Source organism: Drosophila busckii, chromosome 3R (genome assembly GCF_011750605.1).
Source record: "Drosophila busckii strain San Diego stock center, stock number 13000-0081.31 chromosome 3R, ASM1175060v1, whole genome shotgun sequence".
NCBI classification, from domain to species: Eukaryota; Metazoa; Arthropoda; class Insecta; order Diptera; family Drosophilidae; genus Drosophila; species Drosophila busckii.
In genome coordinates this window covers 17,324,976-17,345,626 of record NC_046607.1, presented here as the reverse complement: position 1 = coordinate 17,345,626, position 20,651 = coordinate 17,324,976, and the positions used below count along the sequence as shown (strand labels likewise).

Sequence of the window (20,651 nt, the reverse complement as noted above, 5' to 3'; positions counted from 1 at the left end):
AATCACGTGTTTATCCTTTTTTTTTTGCTTTTGCTGCTCAGATTCAATAATTTTGTTCAATGTTTGGCGTATTATAAATTTAATTTTTAGTTGCTGTTTGTGCTTGACAACAAACATACATTAGTTAGTGTTTAAAGTAGTGGGGGGCTGAAATTATTTATTTTAAATGCAGCAAACATTGTTTGCTTTTGTTGATAACGGAAACAATTTCAAGGGTTATGCACAAGGACATGCTGCTTGCCAAACATTTCGAAAAACAATTTTTTTTGTTTGTTGTTTAATTTGGTAATTTGCTGTTTTTTAATTTTGCACGGTTTTCTGCTTGTTTTTTAATATTTTTCGCTGTGTGCATTGTTTGCATTTGTTATTTTTTAATTACACTTTTCGGACTGCAAGCCAACGCTGCTGCTGCTGTAGTTGTTGTTGTTGTTGCTGTTGTTGCTTATGTGGCTGTGGCTGGTCACAGCTGAGCCACTGTGAGTGTTGCCACCGCTAGCAGGAGCACACCCACGGCGCTGGAACTGCACTGGGCGGCGCCAGTGAGCGCCGAATTGTCCGGATCGCCATTGGCATAACGCTTGGAGCCCTCGAGTCCCAGCAAATTGGGCGACACAGTTGTGGGCGGTGCCATGCTCAGCGCAATGCGCTGCTGCACATTCTTGTGGAACATTTGCAGTATGGACACTTCGCAGGACAGCAATATATTGGGTAGATACTTGGGTATGGCCTGAAAGAAACCCTGCAGCACTTGACTATGCGGAGCAATGTCCAGCGAGCTGTAAGTGGGCGAACCTTCGAATGCGTCCAGCGTTATGCGTTGCATTGGCGTCTTGTAAATCTGTCAGTTTCAAATAAATAAACATAGAGTTGCTTCAATTTGGTGCAGCTCACTCACCTTGCGTCCATTGATGTACCAGGTTATGTTCGCGGGCGGATACGAGGGCCCCACACTGCAGGCAGCATGGAAATTGTCATTCACACCAATCACCTTCTTCTCCACCTTCATCACGGGCTCGTCCTTGGGCAGCTCAACCACCTGCATATGCGCGGAGCGTATGTCTGTGTGGAAAAGCGGCGCATCCTCGCTCACTTCGCATTGATAGCTACCCGTTAGATCGCGTGTGACGCCTTTTAAGGTTACAGATGTTGCATCGGAGTTTGCCATCTGCAAGGGAAAAGAGAAAATGGCACAGAAAAATATTAGAAGAGTTTGCTTAAATTTGAGGGCATAAATTTAGTTTCAAGCATCGCATAAGCTGTAAAGCATAGTGACCCATGACTATTGAATTCTTTCTTTAATACTCTTCATCAATTAAAGTATTTTAAGCGTAGATTTATGCAAATATGCGCCTTGAATCTAAAGCTATAGCTGCTCTACTTTTGTTCTTCGTCTAACAGCGTTAAGCTGCTTAAAGAGCTTTTCGATTTTTGAATGAAGTTAACTTCATAGCTCGTCCGAGCAGAGCAACTTATAGATAAGGTACCTCAAATTATGTCTTGCGAGTCTTTTAAGACTTTACTTAAGTAAAATATTTTTATTGATTTTAAGCTTAGAGCCCTCTACATATTTTCATTTCATATCAGCGGCAATACGCGTTAATCGATTATCACATCAGCATTTGCACATTCCAAATACAGCTAAAATTAATATATAAATTTCAGGCTGTGCGAAAAATCAAGTTAAATGTTGGTATAAAATTGGATCTGCTCCCCCAGCTGTATTAAAGAATGAAGTATTTAAATTTCGTTCAGTTAAAAGTATTGTAATAGCTGCGGCTAATACTGCTAAAGATAAAGGAAGTGAAAGAGCTGTAATTACAATTCTTCACACAAATAAAGGTATTCGCTCTAAAGTAATAACTGAAGATCCCATATTTATTAGCGTTGTATTAAAAATTACAGCTCCTAAAATAGCAGAAATTCCGGCTAAATGTAAAGCAAAATAGCTAAATCTACAAGTGCTGCTCCATGAGCTTAATAAAAAATATATTCTAGTATACATAAATCTTACTGCTGAAGTAATTCTTTGCAGGTTGCTGCTACTAGTTGTGAAATATTTTTTAAATCATGTGTAAATTAATTAATCTTCTCCTGTTGGTTGCGGCTTCCAAGCTAGAACCAGTGGCGAAGGCATGCGGTTATCTTTGTGCCAATAGTCGCGTCTCGATGGAGCTGCCAATAGCTGTTACTGAAGCCCGCATGTGTGATCTCCATCACATGAAATATAGTCGTATTGTTAGTGTTGCTTGTTTATTGAATGTGTCACGATCACGTTTCCACAACTGAGCTCAATTAACTTAGACTTACTTAAATTACCCTCAGTCCACGCTCAAGCTTCTTCTATTTTTTCTTCTCTTCTTTCTAACACCACAGCATCAAACTTTACAGTCGTAGTGTATCATACTCTATCATGAGTACCACTCTATCACGAAGTCTAACCCATGATAGAATAATACAAGGTAGCAGACTGCGCTTAGTTAGTTACTTAGTTTGTGCAGGTCGCCAGCGAGTGACTGAAGATAAGTAGCCGACACAGCGCAGTCCGCTACCTTGTATTACTGTATCATGGTCTAACCGACTTAGCATTGCTGGAGTTAGATAATGCTATAGTCGCTTAACTCTTGTTAACTTGTATGTTATGCTCATATTTTTTAAAATATTTATTTACGCTTGTTTTTGTAGCTAAGCACATTACATTTTCGATCTCGCTCTTTTGATATTTGAACAATATTGAGCTTTAGGCTTTAGCTTACTCAGCTGCATGAGTGGATTGCCGCTGGTTATGCGCGCTGTTCAATGCTCGAGCTTTATGTGCAAAGAGCGCATGGGATTTGGCTTTTTGCATTTTGCTCTTAGCGGTCATGGATTTCCATTTGTGCTGATAATTGGCAGCAAACCGTTAGGTCTCTGGCCAAAACTTAAGCGCAATGCTGTGTGTGCCGCGTAGCTTAGAGCTGCAGCACTTCGCTGGGCGCATGGGGCGTATGGTTGTTGCGATTAGCGTGTGTGTGTTGCATTTAAGTGCAGACATGGCTTTTAACGTAGCGTATATGCTGCCCCAATGTTGCAAGCAGTGCCCGCGCGCGCTGTTCATTTGCATCTAAACTAATCCCTGGAATTGCTGTTGTTGCTTTTACTATTGTTGGTTGCCAGTCGATTGTTGCTGTTGCAGCTTTTTACGATTGTTTCAACACTTTCAACGCTGGCTTTATATTTAGTTGCCATTGCCATTGCCATTGCCGATTGCTTTGTTTTTCTTTTTAGTTGCAAGCATTGTTAGTTCATTTCGCAGATAACGCTGTCGATAAGGTCCAGAGAGCTTGCCACACAGCCAGCGGCATGCAGCAAGCCACAAGCCACAGATGTTGCTGCCATATTGGCATTTGCAACGAGTTGCACGTTGCACGTTGTTGTGGCTATTGGATTTGTCGACTTTGATCTTGTTACGCAATCGTAAAATGAAAACAAATGTGTAACGTATTGATAAGCTCATCTATATGCGAAAGTCTCTCTAGCTACACATTGTTGTGCCATCGAGTGCAGAGCTTTGAACATGCCACAACGCTGTGGCAACAATGTAGTAGCTTATGCTAATTTGCTATATAATAAGCGGAGCTCATGTCAAGTCGCTGTCTCGCTGCTATTAATTGCATAAATAAAATGCAAATAAATGTAGCTTGGCTACAACTTATGCAAGCGATTTGTTGCTGCTGCTGCTGTTGCTGACGTTTGTTGTTGTCATATTTATTTAATTGCATGTGTCTTTTGTTGCTGCCGCTTGGGCTTGCGCCAGGAAACGGAAGTGGCAGCGCCAGGAAGCGCGCGCCAAACAAAACGCAAATGTCTGTGCCCGTTTTTGAGGAATTATGTGCACTCAACTCACATGCGACTAACTAAGTCCTAAACTCAAATCGCAACTCAACTCGTAACTCAGCAGCAGCAGCGAGTTAAAGTTGCCGCTTTTGTTGTTGTTGTTGTGCAAAAGTTTTTTGTCGTCTGTCTTTATTTTTTATTATGCTGCGCATTTATTTGTTGGCTTTTAATTTCTATTTATATTTTATGGTACTTTAGCTACCGCAGCTGTGACTACTGTAGTCATATAAAAAATTATGCTACTCTAGCATACACTCATGTGTGTGTGTGTGTGTGTGTGTGAGTGTAAAGTATTGTTTCAATAATTCTGGCTTTATGAAATAATAACTCTGCTGCAAAAGCGCTGCGCTTGAGGGGGGCGAAGCTGTTGGCAGCGACGTCAGCAACGAGTTGTAAGAATACAATGAATTTCATTGCAACACACACACAGCCGCACACTCACACTAACCAAAATAAAAAACTACGCCTGTGTGCTAGGGCTGCAGCGTCATTTGTTGTTACTGTTGCTGTTGCTGCTCGCTGAGTTTCCGCTGTTTGTTGTGCAGCAATTTTAATTTTTCCAACGCTGTCGCAGGCACAAGCAAACGCACGCAGTGTTATGCATGCATGTGTATGTGTGCCTGTGTGTGTGTGTGTGTGGCTCAGCTGCAGCCTCGTTTGCATGCAACACTTTATGAATTATTGCTGTATCAACTCAAGTCGCGGTAGCCAGCCACACTCATATGCGCAGCTTGCCTTGCTCTCTCTCACACACACACACACACACATGAGCACGTATTATGTCATTTCGAATTTCCGCTGCCTCGAGCTTTGTTGCAACTAACGGCAGCCCACGCGTTGGCGTTAGCTTCGAAACTTAGCCCAAGCTCCCCCCGCCTCGCATCTTCTTCGTTGCCAGTTTATCCCGTTGGCATTTTCACAACTTCGACTGCCTAACGCGTTGCTGCAGCAGCAAGCGGCAGCGGCAGCGGCTCTTGGCAAAAACCGACCACAAATTTAGTGAATGAGATGTTTCCGGTGCGGTTGTCGTCGTCGTCGTCGCAGTCGTCGTCGACTGCTGTGAACAATTTTTGGTGTTTGGAAAATGCATCGCTTTTTATTGTGCCTCGCATTGTTCGAGGCTCGCACACGCTGCTGCCAACTGAGAATTGCACTCCGACTAGCAGCAGCTGGGGCTGAGCTTGGTGTGTGTTGAGGATTTTCGTATTTTTGTATTTCACATTTTTATTTATTATGTTTATTTGTTGCCATTTGTCAAAAACATTTTTCGCCAAGGCCGCCAGCCAAGCCAGACAATAATAATAACAACAGCAACTGCAACTGCAGCACATGAAGTATGTGGCATGCAACTAACTGGAGCTGGGGCTGGGGCTATCATGGTAATTGAACTGGGCAGCTGGCCAACAGTGCTCGACGTCGTCGTCTGGCAGCCATAATTTAATAAATAGCACTTAGCACACACAAACTGCGACTACGACTAGAAGCAGTGCAACTAGCTAATCAAATATTAAGAGATAAAAAATAGCAGGCAAAAGCTAAAGTTATTTATGAGCCTGAATGCAAATTTAAAGCAGCAACAAATTAAGAACTGCAGACTATGCTAATTTATCTTAATAGTTAGTAAAATAATAAATTCAAAAACCATATTAAATGCTAATAAATAAACAGCTTGTAAAATAAACTAAAAGCTTCAATTATATTTATTATTATTATTATTTATTATATTTTGACTCATTCATTAATTAATCAATATTAGTTGGGCAAATAGCAATGCCAAAAACAATATTAAATGCAAATAAATTTTTTAAACTCAAGCTTTGAAATAAAAAAGCAAATCGTACAGTAAACTAAAAGCTCCAAATTTATTTTCTGCTTTTAAGCGCATGTTTTTCTATGATCTATGACCCATTCTTGGATTAATAATATTAGTTAGTAAAATAGCAATGCCAAAAACAATATTAAATGCAAATAAATTTGTTAAACTCAAGCTTTAATATAAAAAAGCAAATCGTACTCCAAATTTATTTTTCTGCTATTAAGCGCATGATCTGTGATTCATTCTTAAATTAATAATATTAGTTAGAAAAATGGCAATGTCAAAAACAATATAAAATGCTAATAAATGTATTAAGCTCAAGCTTTAAAAGCTTCAATTATTTGTTTATGCTTTTTCTAAACTCGTACTTTAATTTATAATATTAGTTGGTCCAAAAGTAATGCCAAAAACAATAAATATAAATTTAAAATTTATTAATCTCAAGCTTTAAAATAAAGCAAATCGTACAGTAAACTAAACTCCAATTATATTTTTCTGATATTATTCTATGACTATATATATTCTATTACTCGTACTTTAATTTATAATTTATAGCAATACCAAAAACATTATTAAATGCCAATAAATTTATTTAGCTCAAGCTTTAAAATATAAAAACAGTTGCTTAAATAAACTAACAGCTGCAATTATATTTCGCTGCATGTTTTTCTATGACTCGCAGTTTGAGCTTGGCGCTCATTAATATTTTTTAAATTTAAGCTAGTTAGCTGCTGCGCCAAAAAAGAAAGTAAATAAAAAAAATTACTTTGCTTGGGTGCTCAATTAAACTTTCGCGTCTTACAAGGCCAAAAGACAACGCGGCGAGGACTAAGACGAAGGCGACGACGACGAGGACGACGACAAGGCGCAGCAGCAGCAGCACACACAGACTTTGGCTTCCCAGTGTGCATCTAATTAACAACAGTTACAGTTATGCGCCTGCTGCCAACACCCACAAAGTTTTTTGGCCACTGCTGCTGCTGCTGCTGCTTCTTTTAGCTAAGCAGCGAGTGCATTAATTTTAACCGCACATTGCTCTATGCATAAATGTTAAGTGAGCAGAGACATTCTTATGTGGGCGTGTCGGGTTATTAACAGCGCCGCTCTCAGTCGCACTCTGTGTACAATAACAATGCCCAGGACAGCACAGGACAGTACAGCACAGAACAGGACACTAGAGCAAAAGTACACTTGCTGGCGCTGAGTGGCGTTGCCATTACCGCAAAACTTAATGCGGAATAATTCCTTCCGTGTTGACAGTGTGCGCAAAAAACAAGTCGCTGCTGCTTCTTCTTTCTTTTTTTTTGGTAACTCCTCGCTGTGTGTGTGTGTGTGTGTGTGCAGTAGAGCGAGACGAGGCGCAGTATTTTTGCCGCTTTTGTTGTTGTTGCGGACAATGAATAAGCCGCAAAAGTTTTTGAAGCACTTGGCATATCCTATTCCTGTTCACAGGCCCATTGCCAAAGAGCTAGCAGAGACATTGTCAGTGTGTGTGTGAGCGAAACTTTTTGCATGTCTCTTGGCAGGCGGCACAGCGGGCGGTTAATTGTGTGTTTTAATTGAAGATTGTCAACGTCGTCGTCGCTGCCATGCGCGCTGGCTCTAAATTAAAAATTTAATTACACTTAACATGCTGATTATAATTATTATTGTTTTTGCATACACTTTGGTCATACAATAAATGCGACAAAGGGTAGCTTAAGCTTGAGTAACAGCAAGAGAGAGTGAGAAAGAATGAAGTGTTGGTGGGAACTTTTGCGCTAATGCAATTAAAATAGTGAAGTTCATTACTATTTTGCATTAAAGTATATATGCAAGTCAGTTGCTGCTCATTTTTACTCTGCTTGTTGTAGAGCAGAAAGTGAGAGAGAGATTGAGCTTGAAGTTTAGCATTGAAATTTATTGCTGCATGAAATTAAAGCAAACAAGAAATATGCAAGTTGCTGCTCTATGCCCCAAAGTGTATATACTAGTCAGTTGCATGCAATTTGTACTCTACTTGCTGATTAAAGTATTGAAAATCAGTTGCAATTCATTTTTGAGCTTGAAGTTTAGCTTCAAAATTTATTGCTTGCTTTATATGCCTCAAAGTGTATCTGTTAGTCAGTTGCTTGCCATTTTTTTGAGCCACTTGCTATAATGACAGGCAGCAGTTAACGTTTGGCATGTGACATGTGACCCTCGTGTAGAGTTGAGGGGCTGAAGCTTTGGCTGACTTTTGAAGTTTGTTGACGCGACGCGACTTTGCGGCTGGCGCGTCTTTAATGTGCATACAATTTGCATTCCAATAACGCTCAAGTGGACGGCACAGAAGTGTACTTGCTGCTCGGCCCCAGTGCCACGCCCACACGCCTCACAAGTGTATTGCATGTCAGTCACAGCAGCAGCAGCAGCAGCAGTAGGTTGACGTCGACTGTCATTCAAGTGCGCCTGCACACACACTCAGCACACATGCATATGACTGCTATATGTGTGTGTGTACGTGTGTATGTTTAAACATAAAGCGCCGCCTGAACTTTTCTCATTAAGCGTGCTTAGCTGCTTGAAATGATTTAGCCAAGGCAAAGAAAAAAAAAGTAAAACACTGCAGCAAAAATGAAAACAAGTCAAGTTATAATGTTTTAATCCTCAATTACGGCACTTGCCACAATTTCTACTACAACATGTATGTGGCTCACGCCCACGCCCATTACTTTGCTATTTGCCTTGGCATAACTTAAAAATTCCATTTGCATTTGTGGTTTGCTGCTGTTGGGTTTGAGGTGTTGTCGGTTTGCTTGGCCTTTGAAATTTGCCTTCGTTAGCAGGCAACTATCAATGTAAATTAGAAAACTGAGCGCTTCATTTCGATTCGTTGCCTTTAGGGGCAACAGGCGTGGGCGTGGGCGTGGCTGCTGCCTTTGCTTTGGCTTTTTGTACATTTCAAAAGCAAAAGCAAAAGCTGGCGCTGCCTTTCAATATGCATTGCGGTTAGCAGCACAGCGCATAACCTTCAAACTTAATTGCACAACGCTCTCTCTAGTTTTGCTAAATCATTTGCATTAAGCAATGGACGGCAGCTGTCCAACCCCCCAGCCCCCCCAACACCACATTGAAGTGCTTGCTCTCTCTCTCTCTCGTTTTACCTTTTGCGGTTTATAGCTCATTGCATCTCAAGTAGTTCGCTTGTTTCTATAGCTAAATTGAGAGTATTGCTGTTGCGTGAATTTGCTTAAATTAAATTCGTTTTTTCTGCTTTTTTTCGTGTATGCCAGCGCACATAAGTAGGCAACAGCATTTGGCGCATTAACTATCCAGGCGAGGCGCACTCTCCTTTTTGAATTGAATAGTTTCCAATTCGTTGCTTATGTGAGCCAATGCAAAAGAAAAGAAATATAAAAAATTAAATATAATTAACATGCACTGCTTGAAGCTCAAAAACCAACCAACCACCCAACCACCCAGCCACCCACTACTCAATGCTGCTGCTCGAACTGTAATCGAAATATTTAATTAGTGCGAAAATGCTTTTCATTGCCAATTAGTGGCAAATTAACATTTGAGCAGTGCTTCCTCTTTTTTGCATATTTTTCCTCTGTTGCTTTGCATTTGCCACTGCTGCCGCTGCTGCTGTCGTATTTTATTTTTTATTTTATTTGATTTTATTTTTTGATTCGTTACCACCGACGCTTGCGTCGAGTGCAAATTAAAGACACAATCAGAGCAAATTAATCAAGTCCGATTGCTACTTTTGCTGATTGATGTGGCCTGTGCCCCCCCAGCCACGCCCAACTTGTCACTGCTGAGAGTGAAGCAGACAGTGTAAGAGCGTAAAAACGAGAGGCTGGCAAATTATTTTCATAAGCGCACGTTTTGCGCTTTGTTTCGCTAACATAAAACAAACATTTCGACAAGCAATTCACTCACTCCCCAGCTCCAACGACGCTTCACTTTATGCCATTATTTATTATTATTTAAAGGCATCCCCCAATTTTGCGTTATTTGAAAAATGTTGGGGCGAAATTTTTATATGCGGGCGAATGAGTTTTCAATTTATATATTGTGTTTTGTATTTTTATGGCGTATACAATTTTATTTATTTATGTTTATGCGATAAGCAATAAGCGCACACAGCAAACTTAGCTACAACTGTTGTTAAAATGCAATTTATAGCAGTAGAAATTTAAAAATTCATGCATAATATTTAATAAATAAACTAGAAATGTAATGCAGCTGATGTGCGGATTTCAACAAGTATTGTTTGCTCAATAGAAATTAATTATATGTAATGCCCAACAACTGATGTTGAACTTTTAATTTAAGCGACACAAGCGTGCGAAAGAGACAGCTAGTAAACCAAACTGGGGCTGACTGCACGTGGCTTAGTGGTTTAGGAAATGTGTGTGTGTGTTGGTCGAGTTGCATTTTAAATGCGGATTTCCAACAACAACAACAACAACATCAGCGAGTTGTTTGTCGCGCTGCGCTCAACCAACAATTTATTGCATACTTTGCGGCGCTCGCTTTTTATTAATGAGTTCTCATGCCCTGTGCTCGTTTAGACGCGCTGCATGCTCGACGCAAGGAACGTAGTGAAATATTTTTTCATAAAGTTAAACTTGAACCAACAATTTGTTGTTTATGTGCATTGGCGTGTGCATGGGACTTTGTATGCGCGGTATTTTAAATAAACATGAATGCAAAATGAATTCAGCAAAGAGGAGAGGTGGCAATATTTTTGTTGTTATTCTGCGCTTGCAGTCGCGCCATAAACTATTTTGCACGTTGCGCAATATTTCGGGTTGGGTACACAGTAAACAAACAAATGTACAAATGTTGCTTGCATATCAAAAAAGAATTTCAAATATATTAAATGTGCGACTTTAAGTTGCAAACTTTTGGCAGTAATAAAATTTTATTTTTTTTTTATAATATTTTTTTGCAGTGCACTGACACTTTTCAAAATTTTACTGGCTGCAGCCATAGAAAAATTTGTAAATAAAAATGCTGCCACTATGTGTTAGTGTTAGTGTGTGTGTGTGTATTTGACCTGCAGTGTTGTAGTTGTTGTTGTTATTAGCAGCAGCAACGACTGCCATTGGCGCCGCTGTCGCCATTGTGCACATTTAAATAAATATTTGCACAATATTTTTGAATGTTTTTTTCACATTTTCAATTGCAAACAGTGCCTGCCAATTGTAAGCATATCCGCAGGCTACAGTTGCACTGATTTGTTCATTAAACTGATGATAATAAAGCGACAATAGCACTAGACAGAGCGAGCTAAAGGTAACAATGGTACGCTTGACAATGCTTAATTTCACTTACATCAACATTAATGCCAGCAACGTTGAAGACTAATACGGGCTTTGCCTCGCGCGGCACATAGCGATAGAATTCCTCCTGGCCAAAGTACCAGCGCACCGAGTAAAGTTGTGCCTGCGAAATGAGTAAGAAGCGTTAATATAAAAAGACGGCTAAATGAATAGCACAGCACACACAGGACAGAGTGTGCGACAGACAGCGAAGATAAAGTGCTAGTAATTATAATAATTAAGCAAGCCATTGCTCTTGACGTTGCCTCACTCAGCGGCTGCTGCTGCCGCTGCTGGGAAGTTTCACTTACCTTCTCCAAATCATATTGACAAGACAATGTTGCTGCATTGCCCATGATGACAGCATCCGGCACAAATATCTTCAGATCTTTCAGCCCATGAGCTGTGCCACAAAAGAAAAGAGAGAACAAATATAGCTTTAAGTAAATGTGCGTAAGCGGCTTACGCGTAAGTTAAAGCTGCAATTGCAGTGCGTAATTTCAGTGCGTAATTTCAATTCGATTATTGGCAGAGAGAGAGAGAGAGAGAGAAGAAAAAAGTTGATATATAAAATAAAAACTTAATTACAATACGTTCTGTTGCGCGTTCAAGTGCAATTTTTAAAATTGCCGTAGGCTGTTGGCCGTACGACTGGCTGTGTGGCAAGTGTGGGCGCTTTCGCTGCATGTTAATTTATGACAATGCAATGGGCCAGGCAGAGTGCTCTGAGCTCTGTGTGTGAGCTGCTGGCGCTGTTCGAATTGGTTTGCATTTAATGCAATTTATACGCTTTTATTATCATATATTCATTGCTCGCTGCGTTCTTTCTCTAGCGTTGACCCTTTTGTTCGCCTGGCAGCTTTAATTGAAATTGCTAGCCAATGTGCAGTGTTAAATTATTAAGCAGAACAAAGAGCAGCATGCTTAGCATGGCGTATGCGCAATGTCAGTCACTAATTAACTACGAAATGCAATAAGCAATGTGTTTAGTTAGCACAGCTTGAGCAAATGAATGCGTCTAATAAGGAATTTATACATTTTTCTGCTTAATTGTAGTTGTTGCTTTGCTTTGCTTGTTTGTTATTTAATTTTAGAAGAATACATCCCACTGATCTCTCTACCCGTATAATATCATAGTTTTGTACATTTTTTTTAATAATTGTAAATAGTTAAGGCTCCTTGTACCATATCTCACTTTCCAATTGTTAAACGATTCCGTGAAAATATAATCAAAAAAAAAAAAAAAACAAATTGCAGTTTTTGTCTTTCGAATGCATAATTGAAATTTATTTTTTGCATTTATTCTATAATAATTATTTCTTATAAATAAGAAATTTATATATTTTTTGCAGCATAAGCTTTGCTTGCTTCTAATGTTAGTAAATTTATGAATTTGCAGCTTGAATTTTAGCTTATAAAATTTATTGCGTTTTTTTATATTACAGCCTGCCCTTAAATGAAACTCACTCAACGCTGCAAGGTAAGTTGATATAACTTTTGTATTTTGCTGCTTTTTAATTTAATTTGCATACCGTAATTAAGGCTATAAATGAACTTATAAATTACACAAATAAACATTTGTGTGTAGCAACTTTTGTGTAGTAATTACTTAACACGCAGCTAAAGCATAAAACTGCAGTTATAAGAGTTATATATATGGCTGGATTTGTTGTTTATTCAAGTGCACAGTAATTAAACTGACGAGCAGTTCATTCATTTAAACTCAATTTGTTTGAATTGGCCTGTGGTAGGCCAAATTATGGGAGCTTAAATTAAACAAGCTGTTATTAATCAGAGGCTGTAGGCCTAGTTAACACACACACACACACACACGCACACAGCGACATGTGGCTACGAAAAACGCGTGTTGCATGTTGCGTAATATTTTATAAATTGACTACTTAACGCGCTTTTGTGCATGTATGCGTGCTGTTTGTGTGTCTGTGTGCATTGCATAACATTTTGCAGTTATTTGGCAAATTAAATAATCAATTTTAACCACAATTTGCGCACGCAGTTGGCATAATAAATGCGCCTGCTGCCGCCTGCTTTAAAATGTCAGCCCAAGTGCTAAAGTCATATGCAGTACACTAGCTTAATGCACAGTTATTATTATGTATTATGCATATATATTTATACTTACCGCTTTGCAATAAATCGGAGATAATAATACAGCTCAGTGCCAGCATATGGAATATTGCATGCGTTGTGCGTAGAGCTTGCCACAGAGCGTGGCAGGCGCGTTTCAGGCTGCCAGTGCACATTTTTTTTATTTCTTGTTGTTGCTGTTCAGCTGGAAAAAGAAAAGAGTTAAGCGATATTATTATCAAGTCATAAGCATATTATAGTCTCTAATACGCTTGGGCTTATTGATAGCTTGCTCAACAGCAAATTGAAATGTCAAATGTAGCTAAAGTTGGCGCCACGACGTGACATCAAAAAGCACATTGCACATACGCAGCGTGCAACCAACTGATTGAAGACAAGTGTGAGTGTGTGACTGACACAGACAACTGACCACACAGCATTGAAAACAATTGTCAGCTGCTAGCTGCAGTTCCAACTTTGCTGACTGCTTGACTGTTGAGTGTTGCTCTTGTTGTTGTTGTTGTTGTTGCTGCGCTTGTATCAATTAGACCACAAATAGCTGGAGCAACAGCTCTATATATGGCTAGCTCGAGTGCTTGTTTTGGCCAGGCCACAAAAACAAAAGCTAATGGTCAAAAGTTACAAAATGTGGCATGCAGCCAGTAAAAGCAACAAATACAACATGAGATGTTGATAATGTTGCTTTCAGTATCGCAGCGCATTAATTCAAAGCGACTTGAGAACTTAAGCGCTGCCCCAAAGCTTTAGCAATGCGAAATTTTGCCATTTAAAGCAAAACATAAACTTGCAGCGCAACAGAGTGAGAAACAGCAGAGTAAAGCAACGAAGTTGCAAACTATTGCAAGCTAAATTTAGCGTGAAAAACGCTGCATTTAAAAGCAAATAGTTTAAGACTAAGTTCCAATTTTAATTAGTACTGAACTAAAGCTAATTTAATATATTTGCTTTAGTTGCTTATCAATTGGATTTAGGCAATAGCTTAGTCTAGCTATAAAATAGCCAAATGTATTTACAGCGCTGCAAGCTGCACAGCTAATTTTAGCTTGAAAAACGCTGCATTTAAAAGCAAATAGTTGAAGACTTTAATTTGTTATTTTTATTGTATCAAACTAAAGTTAATTTCATATTTTTGCTTTAGTTGCTTATCAATTTCATCTAGGGTATAGCTTAAGCTAGCTATAAAATAGCTAAATAAATGTGCTTACAGCGACGCAAGCTGCACAGCTAAATTTAGCGTAAAAAACGCTACATGCTAACAACAAATAGTTTAAGAATAACTTCCAATTTTAATTAGTACTTAACTAAAGCTGATTTAATATATTTGCTTTAGTTGCTTATCAATTGCATTTAGGCCATAGCTTAAACTAGCTATAAAATATCTAGCTGCACAGCTAAATTGTTAGCGTGAAAGCCGCTGCATTCAGAGGCAAATAGTTTAAGACCTTAAGTTGCTATTTTAATTGTATCGAATTAAAGATAATTTAATATTTTTGCTATCAATTGCATTTAGGCAATAGCTTAAGCTAGCTATAAAATAGCTAAATGTGCTTACAGCGCTGCATAGTAAGCCATTAAATTGGCCTTAGTTTGGCCTTAACGTTTGGCTTAAACTCCACTCCAATCATTTTGTGCTTTTAAGCGAAAAGACTGCAAAAGTTATTGTCCCTTTGCCACAACAACAACAACAACAAAGCCATTAACCCAAACAACTTCGTTTAGAGGCAAGCTATTGCATTTAGCCGGACCCATAACATTTTGCAAATTGTCCGGCAGATTGAGCGCGCCAGACAACACACAAAAACCTTCGAGTTTGCTCTCATGTGAGCATTTAAATTAAATTTAAATATTATTGTAGGCAAGTCGATTAAGCTCGGGTCATCATTCCCAATTTAATGCCTTTGTTTTATTGTCGAATGCCAGTCCTTAGAACCAGAGCCAGAGCCAGAGCCCAGCCATGCTTATGATCTACCACGAACTCGACTCGAACTGTGCCTGTGGTTTGTGTTTTGAGCTTGAGTTTGTCGGTGTTATCAACTAGCAATGCTAGCTATGCAATGTTAGTGTAGTTGCTGCTGCTGGCCCAGGCTTGATTGTTATTGTTGGCTGGGCCCTATTGTTATTGCTTATGGCTGGGGAATTTTAGGCAAATTGCTATTACGCATAAATTCTATGACAACAAAATGCTGCAAATATTTCATTACAAAATTTAATTAAAATTTTTCAATCAGCCGCATAAACTTTGCGTAGCAAAAACAATGTCGAAAACACAGTTTTGTGCATTATTAATGCATTAAATACAATAAATCTGGCGCACAAATCAATTTATTAAGTGCCTAATGCGAATGTTTTTCAATTGTGAAAAAAACAGCAGCAGCGCACAAACATAATTAAAATAAGTTTGTAACTAAGCCTATTAAAGCTACCACAGCCATAGCTTATGCGTATGTCTGTGTGTGTGTGTGTGAGCTTAACTTTTTAAAAGTGTAATAAAACAGTTGATTATGGCATCATTAACGCTGCTGCTAAGCTGCAACACAAAAATAATCAAATGAATTTTTGATGTGCAAAGTTTGCAATAGATTATAAGCTATAGTCAGTGTTGTGTGCCTTCGATCGAAGAGACGTAGAAAAAGTTAATCGAAAAATACGCAATTGACAACATTTCCAACACATAATGAGTGCTTTGTTACTCTGCTCTACACTCTCTTGTTACCCAAACGGATGTTTCAGCATATTATCTACAGCATGTACTCAGAGCCAGTGTCCCATGTACTGAGTCATTTGATGAAATCATTTTTGTAGCTAGGCAGTTGGACTGACATTTACAGAGAGAGAGAGAGAGAGAGCAGAGACTGTGTCCAGGCAATGACATGCAACTCTGCTGAGGCAGCAGCTCTAGGACACACACACACACACTATTGATTTCAACTTCAGTTTATCGCATGTCAATCTATGCTATTTGAGCTGGACACGTAGACAATTCACAGCACTAACAGACAGTCAAGAGATTGCGCTTTAAGCGTTGCTGCGTCCAAGTTAAAGTCGCAAGCTGTTGAATTTTCGTCTCTATATAAAAATTAGCAGCCAAAAGCAAAGCAACATAAGTTAGAAGCATAAGAAAATAGCAGTTATCATGCTAAGCTTGTATGCTGTAACATTTTGTAACGCTTATGATTTGTTTTATATAAAAAAAATACAAGCTAAGCATTAACTTTCAATTATTTAGTACACACTTTTAATCAAAATGTAATTCATTTCAATTTTAATTGCAATTCAACTCATAGCTGTGATTTTTGTTATTCAAATTGAGCGTTTCAAGTCAAAAACTTTTTAATTTTCCTTTCTTAATAATAATTAGCAGCTTGGCATTAAAAGCAAGAGCAAAGAAACATGAGTAAACAACAGTTAGCATAATAAGCTTGTATGCTGTAACATTTTGTAACTCTTATGATTTGTTTTGTATAAAAATAATAGAGGATAAGTTATAACTTTCATGATTTAGTACACAGCTTCGATCAAAATGTAATTCATTTCATTTTAATTGCAATTTAACGCTTATTTTTTATTTTTTATAATATAAATTGCATGCTAATTAATCTTTTGATTTAAATTAAATACGACAAACAAACCTTTTTCCATAATTTGTATTTTAAAAGCTACAACAATTACAAACGCTGCATTAAGCACAACTTATGAACATTTTATTTACTGTTTGATTGTTGTTTACTTTAATTTTGTATAGCAATTCAATTCCTTTTCTTTTTTTCTGGCCAACAGCCTACACATGATGCAGTTAGTAAGTGCCTTTGGGCGTTTGTGCTAGGCCATCATTCACTTATATATATTTGATTCATTTGTTAATCGCCAGCTGTCAGCTAAGCGCACACCTACTCGAAAAACAATAAACGCAAGTCAAGAGAAATCGCTGCCGTCATGTTAGAGGCTTGCAACAAATATACAAATACAGCAAATACATTTTATATATACAATATATATAAAGTAAAGCGCTAAATGCGCGTTTGATTGATGCGACACTCGCTCAAGTGGCAAGCGCCGCGCCACCCATCGCCACTCATTAGATTTAGTGCCACTGTGCGGCAGACGATAACGCCCGCCTATATGATGCGCCTTGCGCTTGAGCCTCTAATCAATCAATCAGTGTTTATGCTGCTCACAAAAGTGCGAGGCGAGTCGAGGCAGGCAGTCGTTCATATAATGAACAAAGAAAGAAAAACTTGGCGAAACAATTGCCTCGTCGTCTTATTTGACGCATGCCCTCAGGCAAATCTCAATCCCAAAAACCAAATACAGTGAATACTATAATCGGTTCCGTGCCACTGGTTAGCCAAAGCATCAAGACAGCAGCAGCCAACAGCAGCAGCCACCAGCAGAAGCAGCAGCAGCAGCTCTCAGTTCTGTCTCTATGTTTTGCTTTGTGCGGCGTTGGCGTTTTTTTATTTCATTCTTTTTTTTACAACTTCCGCTGACTGACAAAGTGCAAAAGAAGAGAGCACTGAGTTCGGAACTGAACACAGGTTCAGTTCAGTGAGTGTATTGCCTGATTGGCAATGAAGGATTAATGTACCGATTGCTATTGGGTAGCAAACGCTTTGATTGCAGCAGCGTGTCGCCGCTGCAGGCGACACATACACACACACACACAGAGAGTAGCCCTGTTGCCCCAGGGCGCCTGAAACGGAAGCTTTTGGGTAATGACACAAAGGCTTGCAAATTTGCCAAGGCACTTCCTACAGTTTCCCCACATTGATTTTTGGCTCTTTTGTAAAAGTAAAACAAAAAAGCAAAAAAATTGAAAGCACATTTGCACTTTAGCTTTGAATTAAAGCAACTTAAGCACAACTACTAGACATGTGACGATAATGAGACGCTTTATAGTTCAATATAATTCATAGCCAAAGGAAAACTTAAAGCAAAGTTTACAGCTTATTAAATTTGATTTGATACTTAACATAATTTACAATCACTCAAAAGTTTAAGCCAAAGTTTAAGTCAAAGGCGATTAATTATTAAGGCTGCTTAACATAATTTATAATCAAACTAAAACTGCAGCCAAAGTCTAAATAATTATAAAAGCAACTTAACAAATATAATCAGAAAATGTAGCGAGTGTCAGCGCTTCAATTGTTTGTTAATAAAAGCCTTAGTCAAACGCTTAATAATTATCAATCCAGCTTAACAAATTTAATCAGAAAATGTAGCGAGTGTCAGCACTTCAATTGTTTGTTAAACAATTGCAATAAGTATCTTATCATAAGTCAGATTCTTTTCAGAAATTTCAACAATTGCTTTTCTAACATTGTTTTGGCATAACAATTTGGATAAGTAAGATTCCCTGCTTAGCGCTGCTGCTTTAATTATATTTCTTCAATAGTCAATTAAAATTGGCAACATTTGCTTCTTTTTGATATTATTATTCTTTGGCATAACAATTAGCTAAAGTCAGATTCTTTGGTTACCGCTGCTGCTTCAATAATATTAATTCAATAGCTGTGTCAATTGAAATTGGCAACATCTTTATTTCAACAAGTAACTTATATATAGATTAATGCCTGCTTAAGCTGAACTAGTTTATTATAAGATTAATGCTGCCGTCAGTACTTGCAGCCACTTGTTTAATATTTAAACAAGTTGGCCATTTGGTTACTTTGCCTCTGTATGTGTGTGTGTGTGGGCTAATTGCTACGCTGAGTGCAGCGGATGTGGCTGAAATTTTGGTTTGTCATGATGATTATGAAATTGTATGCGCCAGCTGTTTTGCTATTGTGGCTCAAACTATTGTCACCAAGTCATTGAAGGGCTGGCAACAGCAACAAAAAAAAAAACTAGAAGCTTAAATGAGTTGACATTTTGCCAGCTAAAAAGTTTGTGCACCCACACACACGCACACTAATACGTATATAGAGAGAGTGAAAAGTAGAGCCACACGCTGTGTTTTTAAGCCCGCAAAAGAAACGTAGAGTGCCAAGGCTGAAAGCCATTTAAAGTTTGTATTAGAGTGAGTTGCTGGAATGCTTTGGGCTCTGTGCCTGGGCTCTGGGCTTGCGGCCTGGCTTTGACTAACATGGAAAATGCATTTGCAACTCGAACTGTGAACCTAGAAACCAATAAATCACACACATAGTGAAAAACGGGTATTAGTATTTACATTTTGGGGAACTCGCTCTCTCTATTTTTGGGGTGTAACAAAAGAAACTTTAAGTATGCTGGGGCTGACGAAGTCCAGACGACGCCAACGCTACTGTCCATGTTCGTTTGTTACTATTTATGAAAATAGTTTTTCGTTCGTTGCCAAAGCTTTAGCTGCTAATACTGTCGCTGTCTCTGTCGCTGCTGTGAAAAGTTTGTAGCCAAACCACTGCAAAAGTTGTGCAAATTGTGGTTAACTCGCTCTCTCACACTCTGTTGTGATTTCTCTGCTCTATGCATCATCAACGTGTGTGTGTGTGGCTAATTGTGCGTACACACATATTAGCTAGCTGCAAATTTAAAATTAGTTTGCCTGCACAACTACAACAGGACATTTGTCTAATTAACGCTTCAAAGTTAGCCGCAGGCATTGCTTGTGACTTTTATATTTATTTTATTTGCATATTGCAACATGAGCAAAAAAGCAAAGCATATAAAAATTAATATAAGCAAATAAATTGGTTTTAATTTGCAATCACCCTAAGCTCAATTTAGCAAATAGATTTAGCAGTTATCAAAGTTTAAACTTAGCCACAGGCAGTGACTTTTATATTGTTTTATTTGCATATCAAACGACATAAAAACGTTGACTACAAATATTAATGCTATGTAATATATTAAATTGACTATTTTTTATCACACATTTTTGCTAATCGTTTAAAAGCATCAAAGACGCTCATTAGTTAGTTATAATTTCATTTTAATTTGAGTTTAGCAGCAAGTCTTAATCAAAAAAAGCAGCGAGCCTTCATTACATTTATTGCTTTATTTAATTTGAATATTAACTGAGATAGTTTAAGAATTGAATTCATATTATTATGAGTTTTTTTAATCAAATTAAAAATTGCCTGACCCAAGCCTCAATTAAAAGAATCAAAGCTGCTCATTAGATTTATGGCTTTATTTTATTTTAATATCTAGTCAGCTGACCCCAAATCTTGTATAAAATGAGTCAAAGCTGCTTTAACATTGTTATGTGCATAGCTAGCAACAGTTTGAATTACTTAACCTGCTCAACACATGAAGCCAAAGCCCCAAGCTGCGTGAGCGGCACTGCCTGAATGTGTTAATAACTTTAGACTTGGTGCTGGCAGTGAAAAAATTATTACTAGCGTTGGCAAAATGTTTACCAAACTTTTTGGCTTGCGTGTGTGTGTGTGTGTGTGTGTGTTGGCGCAGGCTCAATTTAGTTTAACTTAAATAATTAATTAGTTTGCCGTTTCCTGAGTTATGAAATGCGCAATTAGGCGTATTTAATATTTAATTAAGGGCTTACAGCAATACACAGCTTGCAAGCTATCGCTTTCGCAACATCCGCAGCACACAGCACACAAACAAAAAAGGAGCCAAGG

At 38.3% G+C, this 20,651-nt stretch overlaps 1 protein-coding gene across 1 annotated transcript in view; it reads right to left on the bottom strand.

The window, feature by feature from the left end:
* Positions 1-389: 389 nt before the first annotated feature.
* The window catches only part of LOC108604759, a 61,514-nt gene continuing 41,252 nt past the window's right edge, over positions 390-20,651 (bottom strand). The window contains exons 3-7 of the mRNA XM_017994349.1: positions 13,127-13,276; positions 11,295-11,386; positions 10,997-11,107; positions 896-1,165; positions 390-838 (exon numbers count right to left, since the gene is read on the bottom strand). Coding sequence (XP_017849838.1) covers positions 461-838; positions 896-1,165; positions 10,997-11,107; positions 11,295-11,386; positions 13,127-13,247 — 972 coding nt within the window. The 5' untranslated portion in view covers positions 13,248-13,276 and the 3' untranslated portion in view covers positions 390-460. The remainder of the gene's footprint in view (positions 839-895; positions 1,166-10,996; positions 11,108-11,294; positions 11,387-13,126; positions 13,277-20,651) is intronic.